This window comes from Jaculus jaculus, chromosome 12, assembly GCF_020740685.1.
Source record: "Jaculus jaculus isolate mJacJac1 chromosome 12, mJacJac1.mat.Y.cur, whole genome shotgun sequence".
NCBI classification, from domain to species: Eukaryota; Metazoa; Chordata; class Mammalia; order Rodentia; family Dipodidae; genus Jaculus; species Jaculus jaculus.
This window is the reverse complement of record NC_059113.1, coordinates 39407575-39432752: the sequence shown is the minus strand read 5'-3', so window position 1 is coordinate 39432752 and position 25178 is coordinate 39407575. Positions and strand designations below refer to the sequence as shown.

The following is a 25178-nucleotide window of genomic DNA, read 5'->3' as shown; positions in this document are numbered from 1 at the left end:
CTGCATATGCTCTGGGCAGTACCTGACGTCTGTTAGCTCACTTGGCCCACAGTCACCCTTGGTTATTGTTAATCTGTAGCACTAGGTATGAGAGTGTAAATATCTTGCCCCAAATTAAGCAGTGACGAAACTAAGACTCAGTTTCAGGCCATCTTATGCAAAGTCTGCGGGTGTTCTGTCTGTCATGCTTTAATCTGAGCTTCTCTTTGCTCTTCTACACACAGTTTCATTAAAATGATTACATTGTAGAACTATTTTATTTTCATGTATTTGCTGAAAGAGAGATATATAGAGAGGAGAGACAGACAGACAGACAGACAGACAGAGAGAGAATAAGCACACCAGGGCCTCTAGCCACTGCAAACAAACTCCAGATGCATAATGCCGCATTGTTCATCTGGCTTACATGGGTTCTGGGGAATCAAACGTGGGTTCTTAGGCTTTGTAGGCAAGTGCCTTAACCACTATGTCATCTCTCCAGCCCAAAATGACTACATTCTAAGTGGATGTATTTAAGTCAGCTTCCTCTGTGCATGCAGCTAGATAAAATTTGGTGTGAGGAAACAATGGCCGAATGAAACTTTTGGGAGGATGGCAGGCAGGTGTCTCCCATGATGTATCTGAGAAGCTAATGTGGACCCATCTACCTTCAGGATGCCTTGGGTGTTCCTGTAATTCCTCAAGCTCTCTGCAGCCAATCGGTTGGCGTGGTTCAGCTGGATTTCCATCTCATTCAGATCTCCCTCCATCTTCTTTTTGACTCTCAGAGCATCGTTCCTGCTTCTGATCTCTGCATCCAGTGTGCTCTGCATGGTCTCCACCACTCGGACATGGTTTCTCTTCAGCTGGTCAATTTCTTCATCCTTCTCGGCAATCTTCCTGTCAACTTCAGACTTGACTTGGTTCAACTCAAGCTGGATGCGCAGGATCTTTCCCTCTTCATGCTCCAGGGATGCCTTAAGAAACCAGCAATTAATAATGGAAGAGAACTCAAAGACTTATAGCCTATTGTGTTTAATTTTACAGTCAACATAGCAGTTATAGGAACCTGCTAGGTGAATTATTCATTTGTTTCATTCAGCAGAAATTACTACTAGCCATACTAGTACTAACAAAATTATGTGTAGGAAACATAAACTCGCAATCTATTTTATGAATTAAAATGTTCATATGTGAAATAATCTGGTATAGAAACTATAAGTTTAAAGATTTTTTTTTTTTCTGCTGGGGTTGCTGGTTCATGTCTATTATCCCAGCACTCAGAAGGCTGAGGTACTAAGGATCACTATGAGTTGGAGGCTAGTGTGGGCTATAGAATGAATTCTAGGTCAGCCTGGGCTAAAGTGAGACCCTGCCTCAATAAAGTATGTGTATATATATATTTTTCCAATTACACAATATATGCTCATTGTAGAATGAGGGGAACATGTATAAAAACAAACATTATTCATTGTGCCCAACACTGGGAGATAACTATTGTTAGGTGATACATTTTTTTCTAGTCTGTTTCTTTTTTTCTCTCTCTCATTCTCTGTCTCTTCCTTTCTCTCTGTGGCTCAGGCTGAGGCTGGCCTCAAACTCATTATCCTCCTCTTTTCCCAATTTCTTTACATTTTATATAGTTAACATTGAATATGCACGTTAGTGTGCTGCATTGGAAAAGCAAACATTTACACCTGTTACAAATGTTTCTCCATTTTAATCATACTTATGGGGGGCATCTTTTGACACAGGTCTTGCTATATATCCCTGGATAGTCTGGAATTCGTTATATAGATCATGCCCGTCCCACTAGCTGCAATCCTCCTGCTTCTGCCTCCAGAATTCTGGGATTACAGGTGTGCATCACCATGACTGGCCCACTAATTATACTTAATGGTTACGTGGGTGTTCTAGAATTTGCATATTCTTCTTTTTTCAATTCTATGAAACTGAATTAATGGATCACAGTAGTTACATTTTTAAGATTTTACAAGTGATTGTTAAGTTGCACTTTATAAGGATCCTTCATATTTAAATTGGCACTTCTCCACAGTAGTATACCCAACCCATAGCATCATTGCCTACATTGAGTATTTTCAGTAATGTTCTTATTTTTCTTCCCGTGACTTAGGATCATGTACCTCTGCTTCCTCCAAGGCAGCCTGAATATCACATTTCTCTTGTTCCACTTGCTTCTTTATTTTCTCTAGTTCATGAATCTGCTTTCCCCCTTCTGCAATCTGCTCAGTGAGGTCAGAGATCTCCTCTGTGGAAGAAAAGACAAGAGAAGTCATTGGACTAAAGAAAATATGGAAGAGAACTGGTCAGAGCTAAGCAGGCGAGGGAAGGTCGTCAGGACTCACGCTGAAGGTTCTTGTTTTCTCTCTTCAGTGTCTCGAGTTGGTCCAGGGATTCCTCGTAGGCATTCTTCACCTTGAACAGCTCAGTACTGAGGGAACGGGACTCCTTCTGGGAGGCCTCCAGCTCAGCTTGAGTTTCCTCATACTTCTGTTTCCATTCTGACAGGACCTGAATGGAAGTAGCTCATCAGCTGGTGCAAGGAGAAGGAAGAGCCAACAAAATATTCATGAAGTTTAAGCAGGCTAAGCTACCTTATCAAAGTTCCTTTGCTTCTTGTCAAGAGCTGCGCAGGCAGCGTTAGATCTCTCCACGTCCAGCATGAGGTCCTCCACCTCGTTCTGCAGGCGCTGCTTGGTCTTCTCCAGGGAAGCGCACTTGGCGTTCACGGCTTCGACGTGTTCCTCAGCATCCTGCAGACGCTGGGCCAGCTTCTTCCTGAAAAGTTAGCCAGACCATCCAGTCAAGGTCAGGTAGCCTTCATGGCCCCTTCTTATGGTCCTGTTTTATAATAGCAAAAGCCATATGATCTTCAAAACTGTGGTAGCCAGAATTGCTTCTTGAGTGATAAACTTTTTGTAGACTCCAAAGTGATAGATAGTTGGAGTGAATTCCTTATTATATCACTGGATTCCTAGAGGCTGCTGGTGGTGCTACCAAAGAAGGTGCTTTGGGACTTCTAGGGGTTCTGATTGGGATTGATAGTGAAAATGATCAGCGACAACAATGTTATCTATGGATTTGTATGCCCTATCTAATTCCAGAAAGGGGTTGAGGTTAAATGGATGTTGTTATTGGGCGAAAATAAACCAAGTGTATTTGTTTTCTCGGACTTTCCATGTCCTCTGTGTTCTTTCCCCTAGAGAACAGCCAGCTTCTTTTAACCACGTGCATTTAGACAGACTACCCAGAGAAAGAAAGTAGTGATGGATAGATCAGTAGAAGTTATGGAGCTAAAGCAAAGGCATTGTGAATGGCCTATGTTTTTGCTTAATTTTCAGTTGTATGCCAAGTCCATATGCTGAAGGAGCTAAGAACTTTTAACTCTCATAACCAAGGCGAGTTTTGGCTTTAGCTGCGTGAGGTGCCCTGATGCATCTACCAAAATTTCTTTCTCTTACTAGACTGCTGCATATATGTGATTAAAAGAAACTGTGCTGAATCAACATTAGTGTATGTTTTCTGAAATTATTTATTTATTTAGAGAGAGAAAGAGACAGATAGATAGACAGATAGAATGGTATGCTAGGGCCTCTAGCCACTGCATATGAACTCCAGATGCATATGCTACCTTGTGCATCTGGCTTACATGGGTCCTGGGGAATCAAACCTGGGTCCTTAGGCTTTGCAGGCAGATGCCTTGACTGCTAATCCATCTCTCCAGTACAGTTTTTTCTTTCTTTTTTTTTTTTTTTTTCGAGTTAAGAGTCTCACTCTAGCTCAGGCTGACCTGGAATTCCCTATGTAGTCTCAGGGTGGCCTCGAACTCACAGTGGTCCTCCTATCTCTGCCTCTGGAGTGCTGGGATTAAAAGCATGTGCCACCACGCCTGGCGCTTTTGTTATTTTTATGCGATTCGCAGTAATACCACCACAACTTCTTGTGGGAATTGCCATCGAGTTAAGCAGTTCAGAGACCATATCCTTCTGTTCCTCTGGTGTTCCCAGCACTTACTTGGCCTCCTCCAGTTCCTCCGTGCGCTGGATGGCGTCTGTCTCGTATTTGGTCCTCCACTGGGCAACCTCGCTGTTGGCCTTGGACAGCGCCCTCTGCAGCTCGGCTTTGCCCTCCTGCTCCTCCTCGTACTGCTCCCGCAGCAGGTCACAGTCGTGGCGGGAGGACTGCAGGGCGTGGGCCAGCGCGTTCTTGGCCTGCAGAAGTGGCAGTTCAGTGACCTAAGTCCTTACATTCACCATCATCTAGTTTGTCCAACTCAAGTCGCATCTAAGTGGGCTTGTTTAGATTGCATTAGTCACGAAGATCTTCAGCAAAACTCACTTTAGTTTCTTCCTCCAGCTGACGTTTCAGCTCCTCCATCTGCTGCGTAGATGCTTGTTTGCTCCTAGAAAGCTGAGAGACTAAAGCGTCTTTCTCATCTAACTGTCGGGAGTATTCACCTAAGAATGTTAGAGGCCAAAGAGTTACCAAGGGCAGAATAAGAAGCCTAAAACTTTCATATGTGTATGCATGTGCATATGTATTTGTTTCCAAATATAGAAATACAGCAGGGCATAGCAGCATATGTCTTTAAAGCCAGCACTTAAGGGGCTGAGGTAGGATGATCACCATGAATTTCAGTCTAGCTACAGAGTGAGTTCTAGGTCAGCCTGGGCTAGAATGACGCCTTGCCCCCAGAGGAACAAAAGAGAGAGAGAGAGAGAGAACATACAGAAGAAAGGGAAGGGAGAGAGAATGAAGGAAGGAAATGAAGAAAAAGAATTAGTGGCAAAACCTAACTCCTAAATAACCTTGACGAAAAATGGACAGCAGACAGAAGTGCCACAGGGGTAACACGTCAACCTGTCTACTGATTCTTTCTTTCCTCCCGTTTTCTGACGGTCTCTTTAAAACTAAAAAGGGAGTCTGGCTTCCCGTCCAGAGGCCCCGAGCCTCGCCACACAGCCGGATCCCTGGGCGCCGCCTCACCTGCTTCCGTCTGCAGGCGCGCTCGCTGTGCAGTCAGCTCGCTGACCAGCCGCTGCTGCTCCTCCTCCCTGCTCCTCAGCTCGCTCACCTGATCTTCCAACGTGCGGCACATCTTCTCCAGGTTTCCCTGGGAGGCACATGACAAAGGGAGGTAAGGCACTAAGTGTAGCCAGGAAGGAAAAGAAAAATGAGACCTTAAAATCAGATTCTCAAGATACTTGTCAAGGGCTGGAGAGATGGCTTAGCAATTAAGGTGCATGCCTGTGAAACCTAAGGACCCAGGTTCGATTCTCCAGGCCCCACGTAAGCCAGATGCACATGGTGGCACACGCATCTGGAGTTCGTCTGCAGTGGCTGGAGGCCCCGGCATGCCCATTCTCTCTCTCTCTCTGTCACTAATAAATAAATAAAAGTAAAATAAAAATAAAAAGCTACCAGTGCTATCTTTAAAAAAAAAGATACTTGTCAAGCTTATTTGAGGTGTGAGCATGAAGTTATAACGTGGTGTCTGTGAACACCAGAACCCTTGAATCCTCAGTGCACCATGCCCTTATGCTGGTTGTGTGTGGAAGCCATCCGCACACCCCAATAATGACAGTGTGAAGTTTGAAATAATCTTAGTGGAATATAACTAGTCATTTTTTTTAAATAAAATAAGAAACATTTGAGTATTGCTATAAATTTTCTACAAACCATGTTTACTGCCAAATAACAGTGGGTGACTGTTCTTATAGGTCATTGCCTTCATTTAGAGACTGTTAGGTACCTTAGCTTTGGAAATTGCCTCTGCATTACTACTGAGGTCGTCGATCTCCATTTTGAGCTCGCTCTTCTCCTTCTCCAGCTTCTGCTTCACCCGCTGCAGGTTGTCGATCTGCTCCCCGAGCTCGGCCACGCTGTCTGCGTGCTTCTTCCGAAGAGCAGCCGCCGTGGCCTCGTGCTGCAGGGTGGCCTCCTCCAGGTCGCGCCGCAGTTTCTGGAACTCGGCCTCCCGCTTCTTGTTTAACTCCACCTGTGCAGAGGTGGCCCCGCCGGCCTCTTCCAGCCGCTCGCTGATCTCCTCCAGTTCCCGGGAGAGGTCAGAGCGCTGCTTCTCTGCCTTGGCCCTGGAGGCCCGCTCTGCCTCGATTTCCTCCTCCAGCTCCTCAATGCGGGCCTGGGAGTCAAACAGGCACATTAACACATCTCAAAGTCATCTCGATTTTAGTGTCTTGGTGTTCAGAAAATGAGGGGCTGAGCATGGTGGTGCGTGGCTGTTATTTTCAGAACTCAGGAGGTTAAGGCAGCAGGATTGTGAGTATAACATCTGCGAAGTGTGACCCTGTCTCAACAAACAGAGGTGAATACTTACCTGCAACTCTTTGATCTTTTTCTGAAGCTGAACTTCTACAGCTTGCTCATCTTCAATTTTGCTTATCAAATTGCTGATTTCAAATTCTTTCCTTTAGAGAAAAGAATAAGAAATATTAATGTTCGAATGGATTGAAAGATGATGTCACATAGAGTTCTTTGTAGGGCTCCTACTTTTTAAGCTTTTCATCTAGTTGCTGTTTGTCATTTTCTATGTCCATTGTGGACTCTTGGGCCAATTTGAGGTCGCCTTCTAATTTCCTCTTGGCTCTTTCTAGATCCATTCTCAGTTTCTTTTCTTGCTCCAGAGATCCTTCAAGCTAATAGGGAAGTAAAAAGGTTAAAATTGAATGTACATTTTGAAAACTATTTCCAAAGGAAACTAAAAATGTTCTTACATCGTCCACTTGCTGCTCGAGCTTGCTCTTGGCTTTGGTCAGCATGTTGACTTTGTCCTCCTCTGCCTGCAGGTCATCCAGGGTCTGCTGGTGGGCCTCCTGCAGGGCCTTCTTCTCCTTGGTCAGCTTGGCGATGGTTTCATCCAGGCCTGCCATCTCTTCCGTCAGGTTTTTCACCTAAGGAGGTCAAGAGAGAGATGGTCTCTCCTGGAGAGCAGCCTAGTGGCATGGCAGAGGCTCCACGTGGCATGGCGGGAGATGCTTCATACCTTGTTCTCTGTGGCATGCTTCTCCTTCTCCACCTTGGCCAGGGTCAGCTCAAGGTCATCGATGTCTTTCTTGAGTTCTGAACACTCATCCTCCAGCTTCCTCTTCTTGGCTGTCAGCTCAGCATTAATCTCTTCTTCGTCCTCAGCTCTCTCAGTCACCTCTTTGATTTTAGCCTCAAGCTGGATTTTGTTTTTGATGAGTTGTTCACACCTTTCCTCTGCATCAGCCAAGCTGTCTGCTTCCTGTGGAGAGATCCATTAGGATGCTCAGAGAGTCTCTTGTTTATTTTGACATTAACTATTTACACAAGGTATTTAATGTTTAATTAAATGCATGAATATAAACCCACCTTTAATTGAACATTATTACCTGGCCTGATGACATGCAAAAAGTTAAAAACGAGACTGTAGATTTAGAAGCCAGTGGTTATATAAAATGACTGGACTGGAAAAGCAACTGACCATTTGAAAACTTGTGTGTAGAAGAGTGGAAAGATCTGTACTGGGCAGAAGGAAGCCTGGATTCTTACCTCCATATGAATGGATCTGGGCAAATTGCTTTATCCCTCTTATTCTAAACTCTTTCATATGCAAATGAGGTTGGAGTAAACAGTTTCTAAGAGTTTTTCAGCTTTAATATTCAAAGTTTCTGATTTAGTGATATTGGTCACTTTCGATTTTGATCATTTGCTTTCTCTTTTCAAATAACTAATAGATTGAATTTTTAAAAAGATGAAAAAAAGTTTAAATAAATTTTCATGTAGCATTTTCAATCCATTCAAATCTTTCTGATAGCCCATAACAATACTGCAATTGTCCAGAGTTTTTCATTTACCTTTAAAGAATTACCTGTTAGCCTTAAATTTAATTTTAGAATATATAAGAACAAGTAATTTTGAGGAACTCTATTACTCCATAAGGTTTTTATAAGTAACTAATTTAAGAACTCAAGTGAAAATACTGCCATGCCACTAACTGATTAGATTACTGTGCCTGTGGATTTTTTTCAATTTCTTAGTGTTTCTTTTTTAATATCTTAAGCTTTTTAGAAATGCTTAAATAGATGACCATGAGGACTTCACAGGTTCTTACTTTTTAATAGTGATATAGTCCGTATGTATTTACTCTAACTGGTCAGCTCTGAAGAGAGTTTAAGATAGACCTTGGTCTAATACACATGGAAAATTGCCTCCTTTATATAAGTGAAGTTATCAGAATGAAAAGTTGAAAATGGCTTAAAAATTTAGGAAACCTGTTCATTTCACAGTTACTTCATAATGTTGTTGGACTTGTTACCCAAAGAAATGGGAAATTAGATTTAGCTAGAAGGCTGTTGCCAAATTTGTTCTCTGTCTTAACTGTGACTTTTTCCTGGTCTCTTACACAGTGGCCTTAAGAGAGCCATTCTTGGTTTGAGGAGACGGCTCAGTGGATAAAGAGCTTGCTGTGCAGTACTTGGGAAGTACAGAGGGCGGATTCCTGGGGAAAGCTGGTTAGCTACACTAGTGGAACCAGCGAGCTCTGGGTTCAGATCAGAGAAACCCTTCCTCAGTAAACAAAGTGGAGAGCAATAGATATCAGCCTCTGGCCTTCACACACGTATACACACACATGTATATGCATGCATATCCCCATACATGTGTACCCACACATGAACACACACACACACACGAAAACTCTTCTTATTAAAGGAAGGACCAGGGAGAACATTTTATACTACCTTCCACATTAGTAATTCAGCCCAAGTAAGTGTAGATAAATTTATATTTAGTGAGTTAAATTTTAGGGATTGGGGAAAGACAATACAAAGGGAAGGAAGATTATCTTTCTTGACTTAAGTGTAGGTATGTGTGTGTGGCTAAGGCTGGAGCCTAGAGAGAGTCTTGAGCTTCCCAGGCCAATGCTGCACTACTGAACTATGCCTCAGCCCACTTGTTACTTTTTATTTTGAGATAAGGTCTCACTATATTGCCTAAGCTGACCTTGAACTTATTCTATAGTCCAGGTACAACTTGAATTTGTCATCTTCCTTCTTGAGCGTCTGGAGTAGCTGGGATCATGGGCTTGTGCCATTAAGCCCAGCTGAAGACTATATCCTTATTGCTAAGGTGAGCTAGCCAAGCCAAAGGAGTAAAATAGTTGAGTGAGACTGGAGATGGGTTTAAGCTGCTTCCTTCACAGTTTGAATTTTGTAGTTATTGAATACATCATTCAATCCCCCCATTTCCCTGTGTAATTTAGAAGTAACTGTACCTTCCCTTCCCACAGAGTAATAAAGAAAGTGAAATACTAAAGAAAGAAACAACAACAAAAAACTTGGAGGGTTTTTTTTTTCATTTAAGAAAAGTCCATTTTGTAAGTCAAAGTCTCTAAGTTCCAGAAAAGCCTCCCTAACATGATACATTCAGAACACAAATACTCACAGACTGAACCTGGAGCTGCAGGTCATTTTTCTCTTTCAAGAGAGTGACCATCTTTTCCTCCAGCTCCTTCCTTTTCGCCTCTGACTTGGCAAGCTCGTCTTTGGTTTTCTGGAACTCCTCCTTCATGGTGGCCATTTCCTTCTCGGTCTCTGCGCTCTTGAGCAGGGGCTTGATCTTGAAGAAGAGCTTCATCCAGGGCCAGTGCTTGACGTTCATGAAGGCGCGGACGTTGTACTGGATGCAGAAAAGAGCTTCCCTGGAATGACACAAAAAAGTTCGTGTGGTTTGATCCACTGAAAGCAATGTAATTTTTATTTAGTGCACATAAGCTTCTGTTTTCGTGAATATTGCTGACTGTGATGCTATACCAAATTTGGCATCTGTTGTGTGGAGACTTTACACACAAACACACTTGTCTGCATGTTTGCACAGAAACACACTCTCATACTCCCAGTTAGAGTCAGTGATGTGAGTATGGTTCATATTGAGCAACTTGGTGTTCATTGTCTTTCCAAACTAACAAAGTGAGACTTACTTCAGAGAAGGGAGATTTCTAATATTTTATTTTTATTTATTTATGTATTTGACAGAGAAAGAGGGGCAGAGAAAGAGAGAATGGGCATGCCAGGGCCTCCAGCCACTGCATCCCCACTCCAGCCCCCTTGTGCATCTGGCTAATGTGGGTCCTGAGGAATTGAACCTGGGTCCTTTGGCTTTGCAGGTGAATGCCTTAACTGCTAAGCCATTCCTCCAGCCCAAGAAGGGATATTTCGATGTCTGAACGACCTCTGCCGTTGCAAGAGCATTCCACTTGTCTCAGCAGTGGCTTGGAAGTGAGTGTGATCGTTATGAGGTGATTGCGTTGCTTGGTGCTGCCACACAGACGTAAATGTGAAGTACCATGGGGGGGGGGGTTCTAATTTGCCTCACCTGGACTAATTGGCTGTCCCCCATCTGTTTTCGAGCACCACCATGGAATTACCTTCTTTTGTTAGTGTCTTCAGATAACCTCCTGGCTTCTCTAAATGTTTTCAAGCACCTCCATCCTGTTTGCTCATTTAGATCATTCATATTTCAGGGCATTTTTTTAAAAGTGTGGATTGAGCTCCAAAATTTGTAATGGGGGTGGGGTGGTTGTGTGTGCATGGGGGCGGATGCATGTCGGAAGTGGTGCAGCTGCATGTACATACATGTGGAGGACACAGAACAATCGCGGTGGCACTCCTCAGGAACATCAGCCATCATTTCTGAGACAGGGTCTCTCACTGGCCTAGAAGTCAACAGTGATGCTAGACTATGTGGCTGGTCAGTGTCTCAGTGATCTGCCTGCTTCTGTCTCCTTGGTGCTGAGATCATAAATTGGAGTCACCCTGCCCAGATTTTATGTGTGGATTCTGAGAATAAAACTCAAGTTCTCATGCATACAAGGCAATCACATTACTAACTGAGCTGTCCTCCAGTTCCGCTTTTTCTAAATGGTAATACTGGCAATCGTTCTGCGAACTCTATCAAGAGACTGACAAGGTTTGACTAACTTGTAATAATACACAGGTCTCTTCAAGCTTGTTAGAATGGAAATTTTATACCTATAGGTCCAGTTTTAGAGATCTATAAATTTGAGAAGCACGACATAAGTTATAAGGCAGATGATGGAAAAGATTGTAAAACACGGATAATACAGAGCTAAATTAGTACAGATGAGCAAAATGAACACAAAACATGTGTGTGAGGAAAGTGAATGTAGTAATGTTCAATAGATAAGCTGTGTAAACCTAGTTACAGAAAGGGGAAAAGGGATTTTTGAATAGACGGATTTAAACAAAGGGAGCAGGGCTTGCCAAACATGAGAATAAAAGCTTGGTTTGGCTGGAAATGAAAAGTTGGGGACAAAGAGGGCCTTGACCATCAAGCAAAGCAGCTTGGATTTGACACAGGATAACGATTACATGGGGTGACACAAGCTGTCCATGGCATGATGAGAACATCCTTAACTGCAAACTGCTCCCACAGCTGTGTGTGAGATGGATGGGAATAGAGGCAGGAGAGATGTTCCAGAGACATCCAGTGTGATGGGTAAAGCAAAGGTTACATGTTTTAGGGGTCAGAGACACATATACACCTCAAAATGAAAGAATTCATGAATAAGAAAAGTCAAATGACAGTCCCTAGGGGGACTCTAAAAGCCTGATACCGTAGGTAGTTGTTACCTCCTCTGCAGCATCTTCTGATATTCTACTCTCATTAGGAATCCCCTACAGACAGCCTGTGTTCTTGTTATAATCTGGGCCAACTTTTCATCTCTCATTTCTTCCAGAAGACCCAGAAGGCCAGCTTTAAAGAAAACCTGGCAAAGGGAAAGGCACAAATCATCCCCATACTTCATAGAACACAGACAAGGCCGAGGGCGCATGGATTCACTGTAAGTGAGTGACAACTATACCTTGGTGTGTCCAAATTTATACTGGGTGTGGTCGATATCTATAGAGGCCAGAAGCTTCTCAGAGGCCTTCTTGCTGTCAATGAACTGTCCCTCTGGAATAGCACTAGCATTCAAGACCTTGTATCTGCTCAGGTAAACAAAAAGCACGGTTAGGAAAGTGTGGTCACATATGTAAAGCACACCAGAAAGAAACAGCATTAAAAATCTGAGAGCAAAACCAAAGGAAAAAAATCTACCCTTTAAGATCAGATAAGACAACATGTCTTTCTTTTGTATATTTGCTTCCTGTTATCCTTCTGCCCTGTTCTCCTGCCACAGAACAGTATTGTTCAACATCTTGATTTTATGATAGGTGCTAAGTAGGATGCATGCAATATATAATGAGAAAGGGTGACAATAAAATGATGAAATTATTACATCATTCACTGAACACAACTACCAGGACTGACCTTTGTTTAAAGTCCCCATATAAGATCCTGCTTGGGAATCCTTTCCTGCAGATGCGGATGCCTTCCAGCACACCGTTGCACCTCAGCTGGTGCAGGACCAGTTCATGCTCCATGGCACCTGAAAACAGAGAAGAGAACTTAAGTACTGGGCACTGAGTTTTCAAACTTGTTCCTACTTATTTAATTTATGCTGTGGGCCTCACCAGGAGTCTTAGTTTCATTGGGGATGATACACCGTACGAAGTGGGGGTGGGTGCTCCTCAGATTGGTCATCAGTTTATTCAGATTCTCCTATGGGGTCAAGAATATTGGATTTTAACATGCTGTTTTATGTCTCTCATTTACAGATATAATGCTCACAGTCCATGATGTGGGTTGTTTCAATTCTATTGAAGAGTATCCAGATTATTCTTTTGATCATAAGGGACATTTTTGTAGTTTATCATACATCTAAATCACTAGCCTTGGGGTTAGATAGTTTTCATCCATTTTAAAAAGAATATTCAAATCCATCTCAGGGGACAATAATGTGTTTTGGTGGAAGGATATTCTAAAGAGTTTATCCCAGACTCGTTTTCAAAGAGAATCCCAGAGCCTGGGGTGGTGGTGTACACCTTCCATCCCAGCACTCGAGAGACTGAGTCAGGAGGATCGCAAGTTCAAGTGTAGCCTGGACAACAGGATGAAACCCTGTCTCAAACGAACAAATGAAGTAATACAACGTGAAAACAAACCAAACATAGAACCTCAGGATATTCTCAATTGACAACATTAGGAGAATAAGAATATAACCTTCGAGTGATAGCTTAGACATTCAGATATGCTTCCTTCAAATTTATCCTTATTCTATCATGCAGAGCTCCTAAGGACATTTAGTATTCCTGAATTTGTTATTTGCAATCACATAAGGAATAATGAATAAAGCTCCCATCCCTACAGGAGGATTGCTTAGGAACATCCTGATGAGTAGATATTTGCATTGATCTCATCAACCTTATATTCCCTCTTAATTAAGTCTAAATCCTGTAATTACAAATCATAGAAACTGAGTGTATTTTTCAATTTAAATTTGTACTTTACCCTGAAAAGGGCTGAGACAGTCTGGAAAGAAGAGCCCTTCTTCTTGGCACCTTTCTTTGCACTGCCATCTGAGAGAAAAAGAAACCCCATACATCAGAGTGAATCCCACAGGCTGGGGCCTGGGTTAAGACTAAGATTAAGATAAGATCAAGAACACAGTCAGTACCTGCTTCAACACTAGCATACGTGGAAAAGAGACTGGCCAGAGTTTTCATTGCTGACTTCTGGTACAGCCCCACCACGGTGTCATTCAGGGGGTCCTTGTTCTTGTCCAGCCAGCCAGCAATGTTGTAGTCCACTGTGCCCGCATAGTGTATGAGTGAGAAGTGGGCCTCGGCCTTGCCTTTGACCACTTTGGGCTTCTGGAAGTTGTTGGACTTGCCCAGGTGCTGGTCATAGAGTTTGTTCTTGAAGGAGGTGTCTGTAGCCTTGGGGAACATGCACTCCTCTTCCAGGATAGAGAAGATGCCCAAGGGCTAGATACAAGAAATAGATCTAGTGTCAACCTCACTTCTTTGGAAGGATGTAGATAGGGCGGCTATCACTTGAATTGTCAGCACTCCCAATTAAGTATGAGTGTAAAGTTCACCAGGATCACATATCAGAGACCTTGGCTTTTATTCCTAGAATGACTTTGCTCCCATTTCTTTTCATAGTCAGTCTAAAACGTTATATTCCACTAAAAGAATAATTTGATACAAACTCCAAAGGTTGGCATAGCATTTGTGGGTAATTTGGTAAAATACCTTTAATCTCATTGAATTTTTTTTAAAAAGTTATTTATTTTTTTTATGAGTGAGAGTGGCCTCCAGCCACTGCAATTAAACTCCAGATGTGTGGGCCATCTTGTGTGCATGTGCGACCTTGTGCATCTGGCTTAGGTGGGATCTGGAGAATTGAACATGAATCCTTAGGCTTCACAGGCAAGTGCCTTAACTGCTAAGCAGTCTCTCTAGCCCCTTTAATCTCATTTTCCCTGTTAAAAGTGAATAAATTTGTTTTCAAAGTTTTATTTTGCCACAAAAGAACTTCCTGACTTAGAATGGTGTTGGCTGTGTGCACAACAATGAAAAATATAGATAATACAGACATTATTTAAGATGTTTTGGATATTGAGTCTCCTTAAATCGAGGTTATGATGTAGTATGAGCTGCCTGACTTCTAACAGTTTTCACGAAAACACTGGCTGCATTGTCTGTGCATTACTTTTCATTTAGAAAGGTGAGTATTTCTTTTTTTTTTAAATTTTTTATTTATTTATTTATTTGAGAGCGACAGACACAGAGAGAAAGACAGATGGAGAGAGAGAGAATGGGCGCGCCAGGGCTTCCAGCCTCTGCAAACGAACTCCAGACGCGTGCGCCCCCTTGTGCATCTGGCTAACGTGGGACCTGGGGAACCGAGCCTCGAACCGGGGTCCTTAGGCTTCACAGGCAAGCGCTTAACCGCTAAGCCATCTCTCCAGCCCAAGGTGAGTATTTCTATGAATGATGTGGTGGGTCATAATGACAGTAGGGTAGAACTAGTGTAGGTGGTTTTTCTAGTGATGAAGACCATCACAAAGGATTTTTCAGTGCTACATCAAAATTGAGCTTGTGTTGTTATTAGAACAAAATAGGTGAGGGCAAAATAAGACTAACCGCTCGAATTCTTCTTATGTAAAGGTTACAGAGAGGAAGGATTCCTAAATAGTGACTCAACAGTTTGTTCAGCTCTCACTGAAGAGCACACTAATACTTCCTGGAGTTGCCTAAGATGTCTAGGAAAATTGTCCTTACAGGCAAACCTTTCTTGAAATGTCTTACGAACCTTCTCGATGAGCTCGATGCAGGCAGCCAGGTCCATCCCGAAGTCGATGAACGTCCACTCGATGCCCTCCTTCTTGTACTCCTCCTGCTCCAGCACGAACATGTGGTGGTTGAAGAACTGCTGCAGCTTCTCGTTGGTGAAGTTGATGCACAGCTGCTCCAGGCTGTTGAACTGCACAAAGGAGCAGAGGCTGCCAGTGTTAGTGACTGTTTTTGTTTTGTTTTTTCCTCATTTTATTCTTTTATCAAGGTAGGTCTCACTCTAGCCTAGGCTGACCTGGAATTCACTATGTAATCGGAGAGTGGTCTTGAACTCAGGGCAGTCCTCTTACCTTTGCCTCCCAAGTGCTGGGATTAAAGGTGTGTGCCACCATGTCTGGCTTAAATGTTTTCTTTTTATTATATAGGAATAAAATCCATCAATAAAAGTATCCTTCATGAAAATGTGGGATAGAGCGGTAAGATTTAAACTAGGTAGTTAGCAATTGTTCCTTAAAATTTCCTAGGGAAAATGCCTTTATTCATGAAGTCTAGGCATTCTTTAGGTGTGTAGGTATCAGTTACACCAGACTTCTATAGAATCTCCTTCCTTTCACCCCTAAGATTGCATGTAGAAGAACATTTATGACACCTACAACCATGGTCTTATACCTCAAGGCTTGGCTGAAAGATGGAAGGGGAAAGTGATTTTTTGAAGAGGTTTACTTCTTTTAGCCCTTTTACTCTCCAGTTTGAGGAACACTCAAAATTTTACCTTGGATTGTCACAGTCTTAAAGAAAGCTTAAGACATTTGGTGGATGTATAAAATGAAATACACCAGATGGTTCCTTTGTCTGACCTGTGTAAGTAGAGACCTGTGCACTATAGCCATTGAAAATCTAAAAGCCTGTGTAATAGTTCACTCTCCAGTTTTATACAAGATAGAGGAGGAAGGAGATCGTTTGTATAGTATGACCTTGGAAGAGGAGAGGGTGATATCTATGACTAGGCTTCTGCCTTTAGACCTTTTCCTTTCCATAGAGGATGCTGTGTGTATGAAACAAATGCTGCAGACGAGAGTCTATCTTGGCTGCCTTATATGCCTGTGGAATCTTTAGCGAGTGTTTCCATTTCCTTGCACCTCAGTTTCTCCACCCATGATAAAGGTAATACTAACTTCTTTTTTTCTTGGGTAGTCTTGGTGATTAAATGAGGTAACATTGGGAAGGCCTTAGTACAGTATCACAAATACACTGACTCTTTGTTAAGTTTTAGTTGTTACTGCTAATACATTCTGTTAGCTCCTAGATTTTTTTATAGATAATTCTTACTTTAGGTGACGTGTTGGAGCAAACAATGTGGACTCATAAATGTAAGTAGCAAATCATAATTCTATATCACGATTGTCTCTCATTTTCTACTAACACCAAGGTAACTCACATCAAAGATCTCAAAGCCAGCGATGTCCAAGACCCCGATGAAGTACTGCCTGGGCTGCTTGGTGTCCAGCTGCTGGTTGATGCGGGTGACCATCCACAGGAACATCTTCTCGTACACGGCCTTGGCCAGGGCACCCACGGAGTTGTACACCTTTGGAGAGAGCAGTGCTCATTGGTGTTATTAAGCACATGTCATGGAGGCCAAGAGCAGGTGTCCTTCAGCTTGGTCATTCACTTACCTGTTGCACAGTCTGGCCTTTGGTGACATACTCATTGCCGACCTTGACCCTGGGGTAGCAGAGGGCTTTGAGCAGGTCAGCAGAGTTCAGACTCTGGAGATAGGCCGCCTTGTCAGCAACTGCAGTTACACAAATCAGGAAACATTGTTTAACAATGGGCAACCGTTTCATCTTCAACTTTTCAATTTTCTCCTGCCCAATTACTTTATACTTAAGTGAAAAGCTAAACAATTTTTCAGAGAGTCAGTTAGGTTTCTTAGTACATTTAAGGCATGTGTTGTTCCACTAAATGGTTGATCAGTTACACTGGCATTTTGTGATTTATGGAAATTAGATTTTGAGAAAGTTTTCATTAACAGAAAACATATACAGTGTTTACTGTAACACTTCAGGTGAGAATAAGCCATAGTCCCTGCCCCTGCTTTGAAGACTTCCTTGGTATTGCCAAAAGGGTTAGTACACCTTAATGCTCACTGTTAGGGATGGCTATGATAGTTTTGCCCTTCTAGGTTTAACTTTTCTGGATGAGTAAGAAGGAGATCTATTCCATCTCATTCTGTATGGCTTTCAGGTAAGCTTATTATAATTGGCTGTTGTGGTTTGTCGTATCTTATTTGGGCTGGACCGACATGATGGAGAAATGGAGAGTGAAGAAGGAGAGAGATAAAGGAGGCATGAGGTAGGTCTAAATATAGTATATGCTATGTTCCTCAGAAGTCTAGCAACAGAGGAGAAGGGTGTATAGGACAGGATTCAACACACTGTGATTTCATATGTTCTCTGATTCTGACTTAATGGAGGGTCATTTGGTACCTTCGGTGCCATCTGGCTCAGCCTGCTCCTCGCGCTGCTTTTGCTTGAACTTCATGTTCCCATAATGCATCACAGCCCCCGTGAGCTTATAGATGGACACTTTCTCTTCAGAGGTGAACCCCAGGATGTCAATGGCACTCTACCAGGAAAGGTGAGGACAGTGGTTAGGGGAGAAGACACTGTTTATGAGAACTTCTACTGTATCCTAAGACAAAGCTATGTGAAGTTGCTGTTGCCATTACATTCCCACAGATAATGAATTATTTAAAATTGCTTTATTTAAAATTGCTTTGTGTGTGTGTGTGTGTGTGTGTGTGTGTGTGTGTGTGTGACTTACATCAGTGGCCATCAACTCCTCCTGGTCATCGATGCTGGGGACCGTGATCTCCCCCTGACTGACGAAGGCATAGTCATATGGGTTGGTGGTGATCAGAAGCATTTCTAGGCACATAAAATTCAAGGCATATGTTTAACAGTGGAAAGTGTTAATAAAATTCTTAACTTCCATCCATGAATTAAGTTCTTTCTTACCAATCAGATCTGGCTTCTTATTGGAAGTGATCTGATAAAAAATGTGGTAGCTTCTTTCGGCTTTCAGCTGGAAAGTAACTCTAGACTTTTCTAGAAGATCTGAAAGGAGAGAGAAATGGATTGAACTAGGAAAAAAATGAATTATTTTGAACTTCAGTGTATTTGGCCAAAGCTGGGGTGTCACATTTGGCTGCACTGACATGTCATCATGATGGCCAGGCTGTGCTTACGCTGTAAATAACACTGAGGATGTATATGCCAGTTGCCTGTGTACCCTTCTTCTAAATGCTGCAACTGAAACATACCTGCCTGGGACATAGGACGTTGTCTATGGGGACATAGGACCCCTTTGTGTTTCTATTGATTTCTAGCATCCTTGGATCACCTCAGGTTCACTCTGTGGGAAGAGCCCCCTCAGAGACATCTATAAAAACTCAGGTCAAGAGCAAATCAGAGATGCCTTCTGAGCCTATAGTATCTCATAGAAACCCATAGGTCTAACTCTGTGGGAGTGGACTGTAGTTGCTCCTGTGGCAGAAATTCTTCTAGGATGTGTGCCAGGACCATCGGTCTGCAATTGAGGTAGGTGCACACCGTGGATTATGGGTAAAGTCTGGCCTGAGCTCACAGGCAGCTCTGGCAGCACTGTTTTCAGGCTTCCCGCATAGCAAGTGTTGCCTGACGCCCTTGCAGCCAAAATCTCCTGTCTCTCCACTTTGATGTCAGGGACCTTGTTACTTACACGTTTCGATATCAGCTGATGCCAGCTTCCCCGTGGTCCCAAAGTGGATTCTAATGAATTTACCCTTGAAAAGATTTTTTAAAAAATACGTAGTATTAAAACCAAAGCACATAGAGACATGCAAATATGAAACATGAGTTATAAAATGCTAATTCATGTATGACTCCTCTGGCAGTTACAGATGGAGAAGGCCTCTGTATAACCAAGAGACTCACGAAGCGAGAGGAGTTGTCGTTCCTCACGGTCTTGGCGTTGCCGAAGGCCTCCAGTAGGGGGTTGGCGCTGATGATTTGATCTTCCAGCGTCCCCTGCAAAGGCAAGAGCAGGCCTTGCATCTGGGATTCCAGACTTCTGGGAGCCCTGGCAGAGTCTAGATCCTCAACCTGACTCTCAGACTCACCTGCATTTTGCCAGATTCCTCCTTCTTCTTGTCCCCAGTCACCGCAATTGTTGCAAAGTACTGGATGACACGCTTGGTGTTCACAGTCTTCCCTGCCCCGGATTCTCCGCTGTCCAAAAGACAGGAAAGGAGATGAGAATGACGGCCTATATTGTTAACATCTAAGACAATCAATCACTGCCAATCAGAAAAGAAAGGAAAATAAATCACATACGTGATCAGGATGGACTGATTCTCACGATCTGTGAAATAAACCAAGACCATCTCTTAAAAACAGAACAAACACATCCAGCAGGAAGTGATGAAATCAGTTCAGCTCAGATACAACCCATGCTTTCTAATGGCTTGAAGATGTCACCTATGATTTTGCCTTTGTACTTAGTCCCTGGAACAGCCAGTTGTCTCTCAAGTATGTGAAAATGTGAGAAAAGGAATCCTCTTTTTCTTGTTGTATTTAATTTTTTATTGTGGCAATATACATAACATTAAATTTACCATCTCAAATATTCTTTCTTTTTATTTTGTTTTATTTGAGAGATAGAAAGAGGCAGAGATAATGTGGGGGAGGACATCCCAGGGCCTCCAGCTACTGCAAATGAACTCCAGATGCATGCGCCCCCTTGTGCATTTGGCTTACGTGGGTCCTGGAGAGTTGAATCAGATCCCTCGGCTTTGCAGCAAATGCCTTAAACATTAAGCCATCTCTCCAGCCCCCATCTTAAGTATTCTTAAATGTATGTTTCCAAGGTATTAAATTCACTCATAGTGCTGTCAGCGATCACTGCCCTCTACTTGCAGAACTCTTTAATTTGTCAAACTGATAGCAGCTCCCTCATTCATCTCACGCCTGGGCCTTGGCAACCACTAATCCTCTTGTCTCTATGAAGTTGACTATTATAAATACACGATATAAGCAGAGTCATTCACTATTTGTCTTTATTTGTGACAGACTTACTTTATTCAATATGTTCTCAAGGTTTACCCATGTTGTTGCACAGTCAGAATTTCCATTTTCTAAAGGCAGAGTTGCACTCCATTATACCACATTTTACCATTTTGCTTAAGAGTTATGTTGGTGGATGCTTGGATTGCTTCCATACTTTAGCTGTTGTGAATAGTGCTTCCATGAGCGTGATCTCAAAGGCCTGCTTTGGTTCTGGGAAAATGGCTTAGGGGGTAAAGTGCTTGCTGTACAAACACAAGGAACGGAGTTTGGATACCTAGCACCCTGTAAAATGTGGTCGCTATAATCTCAGTACTGGGGAAGCAGAGACAGAAGGATCCCTGAGTCTCGCTGGCTAGCTTGTCTAGTCCAGTTGGTGAGCTCTGGGGTCAGTGGGAGACCCTTCTCAAAAGGTCATGTGGAGAGCAATTGGGTCAGACACCCAATGCTGATCTCTGGCCTCCACACACGTGTGCACCTACATAAGCACACACACACACAACACACACATACACACACACCACACACACATATATATGCAAATAAAAAACACCCTGCTTCAACTCTTCTGGCTATGGCCACAGAAGTGGTAATGATGGATCATACTCTAATTATGACATTTTAATTGGTGGGGAACATCTTACTATTTTCCATAGCAACTATACCACTCTACACCCTATCCAACAGTGCACAGGATTCTGATTTCTATTCATATTTGTTATTTCCTATTTCTATAGTAGCTATTGAAATTGGTGTGAGGTACATATTTGCTACTGGTTTTTTGTTTGTTTGTTTTGTTTTTTTGAGGTAGGGTCTCACTCTGGCCCAGGCTGACCTGGAATTAACTATGTATTCTCAGGGTAGCCTCGAACTCACAGCAATCCTCCTACCTCTTTCTCCCGAGTGCTGGGATTAAAGGCGTGCACCACCACACCTGGCTTTATATTTACTATTTTATGTTATGGAAAATTTTAAACACAAATAAAAATATAAAGAGTAATAAGAATCTCCTGGGTACTCATCTTAAAGCTGTAGTAGTCATTAGCATTTGCCCAACTTTATGCCCTCTCTACCTTGTTCCTATCTCATGGGCTTGTTTTAAAGAAAACTTCAGGTATCATGTAAAGTTTTTTGGAAAATAGTAAGAATAACAGAATTTGAGGATATTAGACACCTTAGACATTGATTAAGCCAAATTTTCCACTTAACATATAGGGAAGCTGAGATGTAGGGAGGGATGAGTGACTTCTCTACTAAGTTCAAAGCCATGTCTTTTGACTTCCAATTTACAGACTTGATAAATATTTAATTGCTGGTGATACTAACTAAAAAATGGTACAGAATTGTTAAGGTTTGTTTTTGTTTTCCTTTTAATATTACATTTGTGTTAATAACAATAGCCATGTTGTATTTATATCAATTTCCTAATTTATTAAACCTCTAATTTTATATTGATAGATATAGGTTTTAGCAAATTCTAAAATGTACAAACATCTTCAGAGAAGGATGATACAAATCCAGATATTACTTAGATGTGTGTGTGTGTGTATGTATGTATGTATGTATGTATGTATGTATAAATATAGACTTTAGGCAAAACACAGTTCTACTCAGGGAAGTGGATGCAAATTGCATCACTTTGTAGCACATTTGAATTGATTCTTTCTGTGAGTAAAATCTCAGAAGGCCATGTTATATTTATTGGGAGAATGTATAAAAAAAAAAACAAAAAAAACCAAAAAACAATGTTTTAGTCTTTGGGGCAATGCTAAAATAACATTAACCGGTCAGATGTCACAGTTCTGCTTGATTTGATGTGAAAATCATGCTTGGGAGGCCTATGTGACCTGGAATTTGAAGCAGCCCCAAAGCCTGGGGTGTCACTTTGAGGGGGCCCATTGTCAAACCATGAGCCAATGTTTGTGCAAATTTGGGAAGGCAGCTGGCTCCTGCAGCCAACAAGGCAACAGTGTGCCTGGGTTGAACCGATAGAAACCCTGACCCATTTGTCATGGGAGGTTCCTGCTTTGTCGCTGTTTCTCTTTCATCTCTCCTCTTTGAAAGAATTTAAGAACAAGTGCAACACAAAGAAGGAAGAAGAAGAGGAAGGAAGGAAGGAAGGAAGGGCAGAAAGAAGGCAGGAAAACAGAAAAGGAAAAACCCTCAGTTAGCAAAATTCCATGGAAGATCTTGGGCACTGAGACTGTTTCCTGAGGCAGCTCATGTGTATGTGAAGATAAAAGGTTTTAGTCTTGTATTTGGACTGATCATGCATCTGAAAGCTGCTTGTTTCTGCCTTGATAAGGCAGGGATTATACACTTTTGTGCCATTTTTAACTTTTTCAAAGGAAAAGACCTTTTTTTTTTTTTTCTTTAACTCTCAGAGATAAAATAGATGTTTGTCCTCTATCCTGATGGGAAAATATTTCAAAATCTTTGGGAGGGAATCCAAAGGTCTCTCTGTATTCATGCTTTATCCCTAATGCTGGGAACATTAGGTGTCTTTGAAAATGAAAGTATGGATTCAAAAACTTCTCTACCTGTGGCTGAGTTCTTTTTTCCTTGATTGCTGAAGTGGATATATATATATATATATATATACTTGAAAACTATATATATATAAATTTATATATATATATATATATATATATATATATATATATATATATATATATATATATATATATATACAGTTTTCAAATTTAACAAAAGGAAGCAATCAATATGCTTCCTGAGGTCTGCCACTTATGTCATGTAGATCCCATTTCTAGCCCTGGTAGCCAGTGGGCTGAATGTGAATTTGTAGGAAACGGAAGTGAATGCTAGGGAGAATGCATCTTGTCATGCCTGGGAAATTCTCTGGAAATGGCAATGGCGCATGAGGCTAGGATATATGATGGCAGCATATATCGGCTGAGGCCTGAGTGTGCAACCCCAGTTGTGTTTACATGCAAATAATGTCCCCCTTACCCACCGGTCAGCATGAACTGGTAGGCGTTGTCAGAGATGGAGAAGATGTGGGGCGGGGCCTCCTGGCGCTTTTTGCCTCGGTAGGCGGCCACCACCTCGGGGTTGTACACCGGCAGCCACTTGTAGGGGTTGACGGTGACACAGAAGAGGCCCGAGTAGGTCTGGAAAACAATGAGAATATTCAACCACTTGCCTCTTGCTCCCCCACAGCAGCCCTAGAGAAGTAAGTGCTGTAAAAGTCGCGGTTGAAGGGCACTCACGTAGATCATCCAGGCTGCGTAGCGCTCTTTGAGGTTGTACAGCACTCCAGGCTCGTGCAGGTGGGTCATCATGGCCATGTCCTCGATCTTGTCGTATTTGGGAGGGTTCATGGGGAAGACTTGGTCATCCTTGACGGTTAGAGTCTGGCAAAGGAAGCAGACCCGCTTGAGTTAATGGCTTGAGGCAGGGTTTATGCTTGCTTGTTTACTTTGGTTATAAAAGTATAACTGCACATACTTTTCTTTATATTATTCAGTGCCTTCTAAAGGCATAAACATTTAATTTCAGATCGAAGCTAAGAAAATCTGTTCCCTGTGATAAGGTTGATCACTACTTTTTTATTAACACATTTTAATTGCGCATATTAATGGGACTTGGTAGGAGTTTTCGTACATGCACAGAATAGGCATTGATCAAACCTGTCCCCTCACCATGCTCTAGCTACCTCATCCCTGGACATCGAGTGGAGGAAAGGAGTCCTCATACCAAGGACATGACCACATGCCTATGCATATCATCACACTATTCAATTTTTTAAACTTGTTTTTCCCTCCCATTTTCCTTTTTTTTTTTTTCCTGATCAGATTTATAGGTTTATAACCTTTAATCTTACTAGGTTAAGTATTTTGATTCTTCCTTGCTATTCAGTACAAGAAATGTCTCTAAAAAAAATATTGGGGGTATTAATTCCTTATTGAACTAAGTAAATTGCTCAAGAATTCTTGTGATAGGAAGGGTTTTTTGTTGTTGTTTTCAAGTTAGGAGATCTAGACTGAGAAGTAAGGAGATGAAGGAAAATGGTGAAGGCCAACTCTCATGGGCTGATGTTCTATGGGAGGTAGGAGGCAGGACCTAATGGTGAACTAACTCCTTTTGCCTCCAAACGTGATGTCATTTCACTGACTAGAGGGTGCTTGCTCAGAACAGAAACTCGTTGCAAGTGAGGTGGGGAGTGCTCTATGGGCATCTTCACTTACTGCTCCACCTTCCGTCTTCACGGTGACTTTCCCTCCTTCCCTGCTCTGGATGATGCTTTTCACGTAGGACTCTTTGGGCTCTGCCACAAACACTGAGGTTTTAGCATCAAAAGGCTTGTTCTGGGCCTCAATCCGCTCCTTCTCTGACTTTCGGAGGTAAGGAGCGGCTTCGCCAAAAACAGCCATCTCGGCGTCCGAACTCGAACTCATGGCTGTGATTTATTTAGCCAAGGTCTCTGCCTCGGGAGAACTGAAGGAGGGAGAGATGGAAGCAGAAGTTAGACAGGCACGAGAAGACCTGACATGCAGGAGTTGCTCAGCGCAGTCAGCGGCTGCTAGGACCCTCCTTCCAATCTGACATTCCTGGCGTTCTAACACAGCGGAAGACCGGTTTGGAATGAAAGTCATCTGAGGCCTCCTTTGCAGCACTTTACTGGCTTCCTTTCCCGATCGCATGTCTTGGTCCTGAGGGTCAGGTACCTACAACATGATGCTGTTCTTCCATTTTTCCCCCCTCCCTCTAAACTGTAACGATCTCTGTAGTTAAAACTGTTGATGGATTGTTTTACAGCAACTGTCACTATTTAATCCCCATGTCTCCTGCATAAGGTCTGCATCTGCCACAGGCCAGGACAGTCACCTAGTTAGGAAAGAAAGTTTGCTTTGTGCAACAAAGGTTG

General features: G+C 42.4%; 1 protein-coding gene across 3 annotated transcripts in view; it reads right to left on the bottom strand.

The window, feature by feature from the left end:
- LOC101615178 (myosin-8) overlaps positions 1 to 24713 on the bottom strand; it is a 29282-nt gene extending 4569 nt beyond the window's left edge. The window contains exons 1-32 of one of the 3 annotated variants that reach the window (XM_045130973.1): positions 24499 to 24713; positions 23521 to 23664; positions 23265 to 23421; positions 19562 to 19589; positions 19336 to 19456; positions 19163 to 19255; positions 18948 to 19011; positions 18206 to 18304; positions 18012 to 18115; positions 17675 to 17813; positions 16862 to 16980; positions 16624 to 16773; positions 15205 to 15375; positions 13562 to 13871; positions 13396 to 13463; positions 12519 to 12606; positions 12316 to 12433; positions 11867 to 11990; positions 11634 to 11770; positions 9427 to 9682; positions 7004 to 7246; positions 6735 to 6911; positions 6511 to 6656; positions 6338 to 6428; positions 5753 to 6142; positions 4987 to 5113; positions 4339 to 4457; positions 4015 to 4211; positions 2595 to 2778; positions 2346 to 2511; positions 2124 to 2248; positions 648 to 956 (exon numbers count right to left, since the gene is read on the bottom strand). In XM_045130973.1, coding sequence (XP_044986908.1) covers positions 648 to 956; positions 2124 to 2248; positions 2346 to 2511; positions 2595 to 2778; positions 4015 to 4211; positions 4339 to 4457; positions 4987 to 5113; positions 5753 to 6142; positions 6338 to 6428; positions 6511 to 6656; positions 6735 to 6911; positions 7004 to 7246; positions 9427 to 9682; positions 11634 to 11770; positions 11867 to 11990; positions 12316 to 12433; positions 12519 to 12606; positions 13396 to 13463; positions 13562 to 13871; positions 15205 to 15375; positions 16624 to 16773; positions 16862 to 16980; positions 17675 to 17813; positions 18012 to 18115; positions 18206 to 18304; positions 18948 to 19011; positions 19163 to 19255; positions 19336 to 19456; positions 19562 to 19589; positions 23265 to 23421; positions 23521 to 23664; positions 24499 to 24708 — 4974 coding nt within the window. In that variant the 5' untranslated portion in view covers positions 24709 to 24713. Of the gene's footprint in view, positions 1 to 647; positions 957 to 2123; positions 2249 to 2345; positions 2512 to 2594; positions 2779 to 4014; positions 4212 to 4338; positions 4458 to 4986; positions 5114 to 5752; positions 6143 to 6337; positions 6429 to 6510; positions 6657 to 6734; positions 6912 to 7003; positions 7247 to 9426; positions 9683 to 11633; positions 11771 to 11866; positions 11991 to 12315; positions 12434 to 12518; positions 12607 to 13395; positions 13464 to 13552; positions 13872 to 15204; positions 15376 to 16623; positions 16774 to 16861; positions 16981 to 17674; positions 17814 to 18011; positions 18116 to 18205; positions 18305 to 18947; positions 19012 to 19162; positions 19256 to 19335; positions 19457 to 19561; positions 19590 to 23264; positions 23422 to 23520; positions 23665 to 24498 lie in introns of all 3 variants that reach the window. The other 2 variants (XM_045130974.1, XM_045130972.1) reach the window with 2 other exon arrangements.
- Positions 24714 to 25178: the final 465 nt, after the last annotated feature.